Source organism: Odontesthes bonariensis, chromosome 4, assembly GCF_027942865.1.
Source record: "Odontesthes bonariensis isolate fOdoBon6 chromosome 4, fOdoBon6.hap1, whole genome shotgun sequence".
In the NCBI taxonomy this organism is placed as follows: Eukaryota; Metazoa; Chordata; class Actinopteri; order Atheriniformes; family Atherinopsidae; genus Odontesthes; species Odontesthes bonariensis.
In genome coordinates, this window is record NC_134509.1 from 15,862,712 (window position 1) to 15,875,786 (window position 13,075).

The 13,075-nt window shown below is 42.1% G+C and overlaps 1 protein-coding gene across 4 annotated transcripts in view; it reads right to left on the bottom strand.

Annotated features, from left to right (window-relative positions):
• fbxw7 (F-box and WD repeat domain containing 7) overlaps positions 1 to 13,075 on the bottom strand; it is a 98,943-nt gene that overhangs the window by 15,734 nt on the left and 70,134 nt on the right. For 3 of the 4 annotated variants that reach the window (XM_075463172.1, XM_075463171.1, XM_075463173.1), the window contains 3 exons: positions 6,006 to 6,088; positions 4,938 to 5,079; positions 525 to 659 (listed from right to left, as the gene is read on the bottom strand). In XM_075463172.1, the coding sequence (XP_075319287.1) occupies positions 525 to 659; positions 4,938 to 5,079; positions 6,006 to 6,088 (360 nt within the window). Of the gene's footprint in view, positions 1 to 524; positions 660 to 4,937; positions 5,080 to 6,005; positions 6,089 to 10,147; positions 10,503 to 13,075 lie in introns of those variants that run through there. The other variant, XM_075463174.1, reaches the window with a different exon arrangement.

Sequence of the window (13,075 nt, forward strand, 5' to 3'; positions counted from 1 at the left end):
CAAAGCTAACAATATGTATAAAAACAAAAGAGAAAAGGTACATCTGAATTGGGAGGAGAGTCATTCCTTCTTGTGAGCACACATGAGGTAGTTTGTTTCTTTACCTCTGAATCAAGTGGTTCTGACACCTTGAAATCTTGCATCTTATTGCCTCACTCTATGCTACCGCTACCACCCCCCCCCCCACACACACATTCTCCTACCTGCCAGAAACGGTGTTATGCATTTGATCTGCAACACAACATACAGTTGATAGACGATCATTCTACAAGAATATTTCATGCAAACTAATCCATCAGTCTGACACTTCAGACTATTTGCATTTGTCAGTGATTCTGTAAAGCAGAAGCCAGACCTCAGCTATGGGTGTGTTAAAATGGTGGGGGATTAGAATGCAACAAGACTAAGGCCGAGGGAGTCCCTTGTTTCTGTCAGGTATGTCTGCTCAAGAACAAGCAGAAAGGACTCCTGCGGGAGTTCAGGCCAGGCATCCAGGTGATGCTAAGGAACAGAGCGCTACTCACCTCTTTGGGCAGCAGGGAGATGAAGTCTCGCTGAAACTGAGGCTCTATCACCTGCATCATATGCTTGACTTGTGTGGGCTCACAGCTGTCAATCAACTCATCCAGCGCCAACAGCTTCTCTGGGCCAGTCCAGCTCTGCAATGCACACATCAGAGAAAACGGTTAAAACATTATTTATAAGCCCGTGTTTGATGATCACAGCATAAAACACGACAGCTCTAAAGCTGGAGATAATACACCAGAAAATGCAAAACTGTAGCTGTCGTCAGTCGTGTACAACATATCAAAACTACATATGCTGTCTAAATCATTCAAATATTATGCCAGGAAAAATATGCAAAGCTCATCAGTCATTTCAAATTAAAAATGCGAGTCCTTGTTACACATAGGTAATATTTTTTTGTGCTAAAGATCTAGCAATCAAGTTGAATGCACTTGGCCTTTTTTAAACAGGTGCAAAGCTATTTTTTAGATATAGAAATATATAACACGTGTGCTGGTGAAGACCAAACAGTGACCCAAATGTTAAAAATCAGCTCTGCAGCAGTACCAGCTAGAGCTGTCCCAAACGATTATTTTTCAAACGATTAATCTAGAGATTATTTTTTCGATTAGTCGACTAATCTAACGACTAATTTTACGATTAATCTAACGATTGAGGCTCAACTTAAAAAATGATTTATGTAATTTAAATTGTCAACTTGTAATGCGTGTTTACTACTTGGAACTGGTTGCTACTAGATCGTGGAATTTCGACAGTCAACAGGTAGACTGGAACTACATAATGGCAGAGTATAAAATCCACCATCCGGTGTTAGCAAATAGATAACACAGAAGAAACATGTCGGGACTGGTAGCGCTAACAGCTTTAAACTAGGCAAACACGGGACCTGTTCTAGTCGTAATTAAACGACGTAAATTTTACGTCAGGAATATAACTAGACAACAACTCAACAGTCTAACGTAGCGTTTATTCAGAGAGGATCTTTGGTTTAGCCAACTGCAACTACTGCTACTGCTTGATAAATTAACATAAATGAAATCAACAGAACTTATGGTGTTTTGCTGCCATCCTGAAATAACCATTTAGCTCCTTCTCCGAGGTCGGGTCTTTTCTGGGTTCTATAGAACGCATCTGACGGAGGTGTTTGGTGGTCGGTAGCTACGTCCCATGTCATGCTGTCACGGCTGAAATGTTTCCTCATATGACACAGACACAACCGGCGGGTGTTTAATAAGTTAAACTTACACGTTGTCTCCTTTGTCTGCAGTGCTCTGCTCTCCTTTCTTACTTCATGAAATGAAAAAATTTCGCCTGCGTCTCCTGACTCTCTCTGTTCATGTCGACGAATTTATGACGTCGAATACGTCGACTATTTGACCCAGCTCTAGTATCAGCAGACAAAACTCTTAGTCTACGAGTCTCGTAATTACAGATAAGCCAAAGGAACCGAACTATTGTTAAAATAGTTTGTCAGTCTTCGTATTGTAAGGAAAGGAAATTTCATTTACCAACACATAACAACTCTGCAATCGTAGCGACTCTGTTAAAGGTAGCCGTAGATGATTATAGGCACAGAGTTTGAATTATACAGCAGCATAAACATCTAGCGTTTTTATGAAGCATCTTTTGCTGTCTGTAATTTCTATATCCACTCTGTGCTCCCTCTCTACAGACTTTAAATTAGTAAAATATACGGTATTTGGAAACTGGGCTGTCACAGGTGGCAATGCACTAGCTTGACACTGCCACTAGAATATCCGCTGCACGTCCACATTGCTGCACCCAACACAGGTGTAAATATGTAAAAGCGAACCAATAACAGCACTGGGGTGTTATGGGATGATTGTTCCAGCTCGAAGGCAATCTTTGACTGGAGCACTATGGAAACCTCCTGTCTTGTGCAGTGCGACTAACATATCAAAGTTTCCTCCTGCTCACACAGTAGCAGAGCGGCTTATGGCACCTGCATATTTCAACCAACACATCACTGGAGAAGCTGAACATCAGGACGCAGCATCTATCCAAACTATGAGAAGAACTCTGGGCTTATCTATTCGGCTCCAACATGTAGCTGTTTGACAGTTGGTGCTGAATAATACTCTAACTGCATGGTGAACCTAACAGCTGCAGCTGTTTTGCTCGGCGGAGTGCTCAACTCTAACAATAATTACAGGCTACAACACAGGGTGGAAAATCTGGCTCATGTACACCACCTGTAATTTGGCAGCTATAAGCTTTACCCAGAGGTGCTGGTTGTGACGTTGACCAGGAGGTTCAGCTTAAAAGTGTGAGCCACATCAAATTAAAAGTTAAACACTCTTCACTGATTTCTATGAGGGTGTAATCATTAGAGAATTTTGCACAAGTTCTTTACGGATTCGGAGTTTCCCCAGAGAAATCCGTTTCCCGTAACACAAACCAGCAATTACAGTAACGTACGTGATCTTAATGTCACCACTTGGACATTCAGAGACTTCAGGCCGGCTTATGGATGCACAAGTGTTAAGTTTCTGGTGTGGTGTTATGTTCGCTCTGCATTGGTGTTATGCGGAGGTTTGTTCGTCTACCTGCTAAAGCTGCTTTTAGCCACTGTGGTTAATGTCAAAATAATATGTAGGACAATGAAAAAGGTAAGTTATTCTTGTGTTTTGGGTTGTTGTTTGTCGTCTATCTTTTTACTACCGAGGAACAGACAGAAGTCACTGTGGACAAATGAAATGGGGTAAAAGTTTTTCTTCATCATAACTGCCAACTGCTGCCATTCTCTGACCTCTTCTGCGCATCTTTGTTGTTGTTTTTTTGCATTCTTCTTCTACATCTAATTCACAAATCAATTATAAACCCACCTATAGGGTTATCAAACAAGGGGTTTTGTTATTTTTGGAGGACTGAGTGCAAGTCCATGACGATAGGTTTGGCTTTGCAGCCATTAATCCACGATACTGCCAGAGTTGAGAGCTTTGTTAAAAGTATGAACATAAAACCACAAACCAGCCATTACTCTTTTGACCAACCAATCAATATAATTGGCCACTGACATAACAGACATAACATATAATACAAAGTATGTTCAGAAAACCTCATTTGATTTCATCATAATGTGAAACTCACAGATGTAAAAAAAAAAAAAAAAAAAAAAAAAAACAGTCGTTTCATCTTTTACAATCAAAATTCAACAGAAATGTTTAACTTCAATTCATTTCAAATTCACTTGAGAATTCAGGCATCAAGCTTGTCGTTTCAACACCTTTTACACAGCTTCTCTGCTCAGTCGGTTAGCTTTAGCTATAGATTTTCTAAGGTAGATTTCATTACATTTGGTTGCAGTTCGATTAACCTTTGATTACACTTTTCAATACTAAGCTAAAGTAAGTGGCTGCCGGCTGTATTGATATCTACAAACAACTGGAGAGGCATTAGCTTCCTCATTAAGTTGCCAGTTAACAGGCGAATACACCAATTTCTCCAAATAATGTTTGAATGTAACACAATGTTTCCATCATTATGGGTGTACCATTTCATATTTGAAACCCCCAGCTATTATCTGTACAGTAAGCCCTGCACATTCTTCTAGATGTGCTTCGGTCTATTCCAGAGGCTACATACAGGATGGGACTGGACTGGGGAATGTACAGAATGTAGTCTTGAGGTTTAGCTTCCTGTAACCTGCGGTGTAAGATTAAAGACTGAGGCAGGTCAGGCCTGAGGACGAATATACGCAGAATAAACACTGAAATGTCACAGGTTCAACCAGCCATTCAAAGATAATAAGTTTAAACTGTGTTAGATAATTCAATCTATGGCCACTTATTATCTGGAATCTGGTTTAAATGACATCTCATTTCATTCAGGTCCGAAATCATTAACACTGAAGACTAACAAGACAGACTTTTCAACTTCATGGCATTAGTGACAATATAGATAAATATATATAAAACATGATAACCTGTAATATGGAGACATTTATCCAGAATAATCTTATGTTTTTATCAACCAATGGTCTGTACAGTTATTAAGAGTATTGGTGCAGATCACTGAAGCGGCTCAAAATATGAAAAAATAACAAACATTAATGCCAAATTTGTTCGTCACCGAGATGAACAATACTGAAACTTTTAGGAGATCAGAGAGGACAACCTTTGATACAGAGTTGTAGCTCCACACCAGACTCTTTCTGATCTTAGAACTCTGCTTTTTAGTCTCAACAGGTACAGCTAATTTCAATTCCACGCTACAGTGCCTATGGTAATGTGTAGGGGGGAAACAACAAGGCAGCAATTAGCTCTGAGACTTAGTCAACAGCGATTGGACATAACACCTGCTTTTTGATGAGCTTTTTGCTTATGGGGTTTAGTGTCGCCAAAAGGAGGAAATAAAAGAAAGAAAAAACACAACTCTCAGGCGCTCACCTGAAATGTTCGGAGCCATTCTTGGAGACCCGTGGGTGGCTGGATGGAGGTGATTCGTCGTCTCTGTTGCCCCTGACCATTGGCTGTTCTGATGTGGCCAAATGTGGTGGGTGTGGCTGGACACGGGACAATTCCTGTTGGGCTGTTATGGAAAGGCAAAAACAAAACGCCTTAAAATCAACAGTGATATGAGACCTTTAAAAGCAAAGAGCTCACAGCAGGCATTAGAGGGATGTGTGAAAGCGATAATAAACACTTTGTGGGAGTGTTTCAGTTAGTTTTGCCACAACTTTTGCAAACATTTTAATACAATTGATTTGGACAGACATATCCAAAAGAATGCAAAAAGTTAGATAATTCAATGACGCACTGCTGCTGAGTTGCCTTAGCCTCCAAGATGCTCTTTACATTGGATCAAAACCCCCTTAAGGCTGTTTCAACACAAAACTTTACAAAGACAAGATTGTTTGCAGAGCTGCATACAATTAAGCCGGGCAGACCTAATAAGACTGGCAAACAAGTGTATATTTCTGAATCAGACACTTGGAAATGTGCAGAGTTGCAGATTTTTGTTCAACCACAGACACTCCTCTGGTGTCTGGATGTGAAAAGTGGAGCAACCATCCAGTGGGCACCCTCAATGCTCTGGACTCTGCTTGCTGAAAGCAAAATGGGAAGCTGGGGGTCGATTTCATTATTGATTCATTTTTAATGGGAGAGGAAGCTGAGAAGGAGCCAGTTACATAGCAACATTTACAGTTAAGTGGCTGTGTTCAGTGTGAATGTTAATGTAGCTACATGTGAACACGTGCATTAAATATTCAGCTCAAGAGAAACATCTGGGGCTGCTGGCTTGACGCTGCAGATACAATGGAACATGAAGCGTCCCTTCTGTTTGAGGACATATAAAGCATCTTTGTTGATACCACTTGGCATTTTTTTATTTATTCTCACAATAGGCTCAATTAGTATATGTGTGGGCCAGATGGGACACAAAGGCGGGAAGCTGCAGCACAAGGAAAATTGGTGCGGGGTGAAATGAGTGAAAAGCAGAATATCTTGTGGTACCTCGGATACTCTGGGCCTTTGCAGGGCTTTTTTCCTGAAGAGAAAGATCGGACCTCTGGGCCATGGTCCAACTTTCTCTTCATCTGCGAAAGAAAAGAGAAAAGAAAAAAGATTGGAAAACATCACTACATAACACTGAAAGTCTATTTAGGTCTGAATCGATGTCAAGTCATAGTTAAATAACAAGTTACTTCGTTAAAATTAAGTCTGAAATTCAGCATGTTGAAATACAGGCGACACAGTCTGGTAACTACTTTATGCTAATAGGAAATCAAACTTTAATGCATCAGCTACAGATTCTATTTACTAATATATTCCATAATAAGGCACAAAGAAATGACCCATCTGTCTTTGAGGCAGCTCAATATTATTTAATTATGATATGATAATAGCATACAAAGTAAGTGGATGTTCTACGTCTTTAACTTTAACATGAAAACCACAAGAAAAAACAACTGTGATCCCTGGGCAAGCAGACACACAGTAATATCCTGAGGCAAACAAAGCCATTCACATCCAAACTCCAAGGGTACAGCGTGTCCATGAGCACACCGTAACCACAAAATATGAAGACTCTTGCAGTGAGGGTACAGAGAGCATTCTTCAACAGTGTGACTCATACGATACGTCACAATCAAAAACAAGCAAGTCAGTTCTTTGTTATTCTCCATCACCTGCGTGTGCCTGCACCACCCAGTCCCCGTTACCACCTACCCTACAGTGCAAACAAAGGAGCCTGTGTAAAGGCCCGGGCAAGCCAATTTTCCTCATCCCATGCCTGCCACACTCTCTGGCAAGACTTCTCAACACACATGCAAGTGATCATCTCCCCGCCAGGCTCTGATGAATAAACAAGCAAGCTAAATAAATGAACACCGATTTTTAAATCTCTGGCCAAAATAAGATATACAATGTGACAGTCTGGCTTTGTTTGATTCATTTATCATTGTCGTGTTGAAGTGAAAGCTTTGCTAGGTTAGAAAGCAAAGCAACAGATTCTGCAGAGATAAATGAGAAAGGGAGATGTGTTTTCCCTTTTAAACTGTTGGTTAAAAAGGAGGAAAAGGAGGGGTTTAAAATCACAAAGTGGAGCCATCAGAAAGTCTGTTGTCTTTGAGCAATGGTCCAATACATTAAAATACTTTATTTACCACCTAACAAGACAAGCCACAAATAACAAGGGAAATCAAAGGAAGATGTGGCATTTACACTTAAAACAAAACAGCTGCCATTAGAACAAATTCATCAACAGATTTTTACAGCTCAGATATGATTTGGTCTCTCATGTGGCACATGGCATTTCTCTTCACACACACAATATCGTAGCACTTATGGCAAAGCAGTCTGTGTTCAAAAGCATCCGGCGACTTCTTGTTTACAGTTAAGGTCCGGCCCCATGTGCTGGCAACCTGTGCTAAAAATGTTCTCCTCTTGCCTGTGTACGGTGTAATTAGATGACGGCTTATAGAAACCAGAAACCAGATTCAAATTTAACTTACTTTCCTCCCCCATACAAACAATGCCCTTTTGATGCTCAGGTCTGTTATAGCAGTATTGTATGCTACACACAGGAAAACTGCACTGGACATTCGACTCCACGCTGTCTGGCTCTACAGTGGCATGATTACATGTCTATCTCAAGACGTGTACTTTTTTTTTTCTTTTTCTTTATCACTGTAATTTAGTGAGAGCACTAATCATCCTAAATTGAACGCAAGATTTGTGTGTGTGTGTGTCTGTGTTTGGGCTTCGGTGGCACGCATGAATGTTGAGAACAGCAAATCATAATGCAAGAAAATAGGTTTTGTTCTCTCAGTAACCTCTGAGGAGCTAAATAATAAGCAGGATAGCAGAGGCACCCATGAATTAGTAATCAATACGAGATCCCTATCGTAATATTGGATGAGAATTATAGATTCTGTCCACTAAAACAACCAACGCCTGAGGTTTTACAGCCACGTGTACATGATTAGCCCACCAGTATGCCCTGCAGGTTAAGTGCCCCCTGGACAATAGGCTGTCATCTGACTGATGATTTGTGATCATTTCATTACTATTCTGGTCATGTGTGAAGCTGCCGAGAGCTTCCAGAGAAGAGTCATGAAAAGCTCCAGTAATTCACGAGGAAATGGCATAGAAATGGCACCAGGAAAACAAAAACAATTTGAATCGTCCAAAGATTTCAAGAGCTAGAACACGACTGTTGCTTGTGATGGACTTGTCTCCAGGGAGTTAAGCGATAGTCACGGTTGTTAAGACCCGGCTCTTCAACCCGACGGCCTTGTTCTTAAAGTGGTGATCTCACTCCATTGGCAGTTCAGTAGCCAAGGAGAGCCTGGGTGTGTGTGTATGCATGCTGTGTGTGTGTGTGTGTGTGTGTGTGTGTGTGTGTGTGTGTGTGTGTGTGTGTGTTTCACACTGAAAGACAGGGGGAAAAAAGGTGGAGTACTGGCTTGCTTTTGAGTGTGTGAGCCTCTGTGTGAGAAAAGCTCAAACTATACGTGGGCATGGGGAGGAGAAGAAGAAGTACAACAGGATGTAGCCTCTCCTTGCGTTTCAGCCTGTGAAAAGGTAACCAGAAGACAAAGTGTAAATCACCACCAACGAGTAGTCTCTCCTCTACCCCCCTTGGCTTCCCCTTCCCTTTCTGGCCAAGAGCACGACAGATGGATACGGAGAGGGTTAATGATGTGTTAAAAACAGTGATCATGCTCACATTGTTCTGAGACTGCATTTTGCAGTATCAGTCACTTGAAAAACCTCAGATTTAAAAAAAAAAAAAAAAAATTAAAGCCTTTCAAATGGTCATCAAAGAGACACAAAAACACTTTCAACCTATTAACAGGCCATTTAGAAACGGACTGGCAAGTTGTAGGATATTTATTATTTTTTTTTTTTAAGAACTGAAAATGGCACTCGAACCAGAAGAATTTGTTTTGGATTTGTTCCTAAAAATAACGCTCCTTTTTCCGTTGCTGCCAGAATATGCAAAGAGCGGCACTAAAATATTCAAGCTCTGCAGGACAACTTCAAATCCTTGTTTATTACAATAAGTACATACACAAAACGGAGAGAACACAAAATGAGCACAATCTATAAAACGCTGCCCATCGATTGAGAAGGATAGTTTGTTACTTATTAGGAAAAACTGTTTAAAATCCCCAATCACAAGGGATTGGATTTTGATGATCCAATTTGTTTACATTGCAACTTTCTTAACTATGGCTTCCCTATTATCTTTTTGTTTGCAGTCTACATTCTTATTGAAGGGAACACAACCCAGGATAATGCACCCAACATCCTTGAGGAGATTGTGCTTTACGCTGACTGACACAGTGACCCATTATCTGTGGTTGGAGCCTGAGGCGAGTGCACAATGTCAGGGAAAAGGCTAGTCCAACAGGCAGAGGCAGACTGATAACATGGGAACATCTCAAGGAGTCACTTTGGTCAGTTCAAGAAAACCAGTGCTGCATAATGTAGAATTATAATAACCCTGCAAACTGGGCAGGACTGCAGGGGAACCCGACGGTCTGCGAGCTGGTATTTCCAGAAGTTAAAAGTCTGAACATACAGAAGTGCAAATTTGGGGGTGAAACCAATCATGTAAATACAGAATATATGTTACAGCAAAAGCACTTGTTTATGGGAACAGGGAGGACCCACAGTTGATACAGGTGCAGGGAGCTGAGCACTGCTGAGGCAAAATTGGATTCTTTGCCCTCTAACAAATGGTAAAATTCAACAGAAATGTGAACATATTGATATCTAGCACTGCAGGACGACAGGAGCCAAAGCAGAAAATAATTTACAAATAAAAATGGTAATCCCCGGAAAAAAAACCACACCGGCGGCGTTTATGTACACAGCTGAAGTTACTATGAGGGAAAGGATGCCGGATCTCACCGTGGTATTACAACATTTAACGGTGCGCTAACATAACATTAAGGCCCAGGCAATTAAAGAGCGGTCTCTGGGGGTCTGCTACACTGCTGTTCATCCTCCGCAGTGGCCGCACAATCTGCCGTGAGAGGCGCGTCAAAGATAATGTGGGCGACAGAGCGAGCCAAACATTCAATATTAAGACACGAGGATGTGTTGGAGGTGACACGGAGGTTGGTGCAAGCACAAATCCTACTCACTTTGTAGAAAATCATCTTTAAAGTGCCGTAGAACCCCATCCTTGTAATCCGGTGTTTTCCTTTTTCCTCCTCAGTGACAATCGGTGAAGTCCAAATGTGTGTGCGTGGTGGGGAGATCGCTCCGACAGTGTGAGGGCAGTGCACTCTCAGGTAAATCCGACGCCGTCTCTGATGTGAACATGCTCGGGCACGTCACCGGACTGGCGTGCGTGCAGTAGATTCCCACGGTAAAGGCATTCGAGAAAGGGGTGAAAAAGCTCCGCCGTATCACGTCGACTTGACAGGGGAGGAAGGGAGGGGGGGGGGAGCTAGGTCGACGGGGTGAACAATGCGATGCGACGATCCCGGAGGCTTGTGTGCCGCCGACCAGCCTCGCAGAGCAGGGAGTGATCAGATGAGAGAGGAAGAGGGTGACACTCGGCAGAAAGGGGAGGAGTGGACGGGGGAGCGCGTCAGAGCGCAGAGCAGTGCCCTCTTCCTCTGAAACAGGCTGCACGAAGGATCGGATTACAGCCTCCCCGTTGAAGGCGGCAGGAATGGTGCAGTCCTGCATTCAACACCGTGTGCAGCGCATCCTCTGCGATCAGAGAAACCCGGGGAAATAAATATATATATACATACATAGTATATATGCATGTATGTATGTAGGCGCAACAGCGGACGAGGCGGCACACAGGGACCGGGTGGGGGGGCGCACTTGTCGTAACTTCCGCATCATAGGTGGACCACACTTGTTGCAAAACCAAAATATCCCTCAAGAACAATTACAGCCCTGGTTTCATTCCAAATTCATCTAATTCTCACTTCTAAACTGCACTGCATCAAATACATTTTACTGAAGGGGGTGTACGTAAAGTAGGGGGACACTGCACTGTGCTTTATTGTCTCCAACCTTCATACTCGTGGTGGTTACTTATCTTCACAATAATATTGGATCGCTTTATAAAATATAAAAGCTACAATAAGCTACAAACTACAATACACTGCCGACTAGTCCCGTTGCTTTGTCAATAGAATGATAGAAAATGGTGGTTAAAACTTTTAGTTTGCCACAAATGGCTTCTTTTGAGAATAAACTGTGTGCTTGGCAGCTTCTGCAAACAGTCGTGCGAGAAAAATAAAAGTGAATTCTCTCATTTTGCAAAACTGATCAGAATTCCAAATTTTGAAATCCAACATTTAGTTAATTGCCGTCACCCAAAAGACAAACACAAACTACCGATTACCACCCAGAAGAGAAAATCACTACCTCATTAGTTCAGGTTAGTTCAACCTTAACCAACGACAGTTCAAGTCTCACTAATAATGATGGAGGGATACAACCACTTTAATAGTAAGCAGCAGTTAGCTGGAAACGTTATTCTACCCTTAAATTCAGATCTCTTATTTGCCACAATGTATTTTTGTGATGCGTTTTCGCCACCTTTACCAACAGCATGCAAGTTATCTGAATTTGTTTCCTTCTTTCCATCCCCTGCATCCAACACCATCCGACACACTCTGCTGCATGGAGGACAGTCGACATCCAAGTAAACAGATCACATGACTGAAAGCACGTGAATCGATCCATGTCTGCTGCACCTGCTTATTTGCAGGCCAATATTTGCATTTGCAGGGCTGACCCGCCTTCCCACTCAAGAAGACTGTGCAGCTTCACACGTCACTTTACAGCAGGTAAAAATCACAACCTCAAGATGGCAGCTTGAGTTTGAAAATAGTCTGCGGGTGAACGTAAACTGTCACAACCTTCAAATGTATTTTTCAAGGGAACCATCGAGTAAATCCCCTGTAATGGTGCCGCTTTAACCTTTTTTTTTTTAGCTATGCAAGATTAAAAACACCATGTCTTTGAGACATGGAAAACAAAGTGAAGCATATTTCTCCATGAAAACACCAGCCGCCATTTATAATCACTGATAATCATGCAACTAACACCTGGTTGGCGTCTCGGTTTGCCACAATATTTTTTTCTCTTTCAAAACGTTTTTGATGACCAATGCATACCAGCTGGAACAACGTCAACAGTTTCGAATGACATTCAATATTTGCCTCTCTTAACCTCACAAGACATGAGCATTAAATCAGTGCAGCAACAAAGAGGGCATGGGAAGGGCTGCATTCACTGGTGACGGAGCACTGAGATCTGGCTGCCTCCTGGACCTGGAGTTACTGTGTGACCTGGCACTAGTCAAACGAGGATTAGTAAAAAAAAAAAAAATAAATAAAAAATCTTTCCCAGTCTGATGGAGTGCCGCAGAGTTTTAGGACAAGATAAAAAAATGACTTCTGTGACAAGAGTACCCCTAAGGATCTTTTGCAGGGAGCAAATAAGCAAATAAGTATTTACTATAATTTCCTGAGCAGACATGGTAAGTGTGGTGGGACTTCGGCCCCATCGTCTCTTTCTTGCCCCAGTAACGCACATACAAAATTCAAAATAGACACTGGGCTGAACCAGACAGAGCCGCCGGAGCTTTGTCTGTGTGTGTTTAAGGTGATTCTCAAGAGGTAGGCCCTCATGATGCTCTATGCCGGTGCAACCTCTACACAGCACACTGGAATGCTTGGCATGCAAGAAGGGTTGCACTGTGGACTTTGAATGGGCCATGGCCCCCTTTGTTGCTCTCCATGTGCCCGTTAGTAAAGCATTAACAGACACCCCACCCCCCCACCTCTGCTGCCCTGATGCTGACCCCCTGCTTATCAAAACCAAAATCCTGCTGGTGAGATGTAAAGCTGCTCAAAGCAGGTGTTTTTTTTTTTTTTTTTTAAGCACATTCAATTTAATGAAGAAACACGTTCAGGTAACCCTCCCATCAGACACTGGCTCCTTCAGCTGCAGTATTTGAACAGCTGAGGGTGTATAAAAATACACTCATTACTTTGCAGCCCAGCAGATAGCTTGTGGGGAAATGCAAATGCTATCTC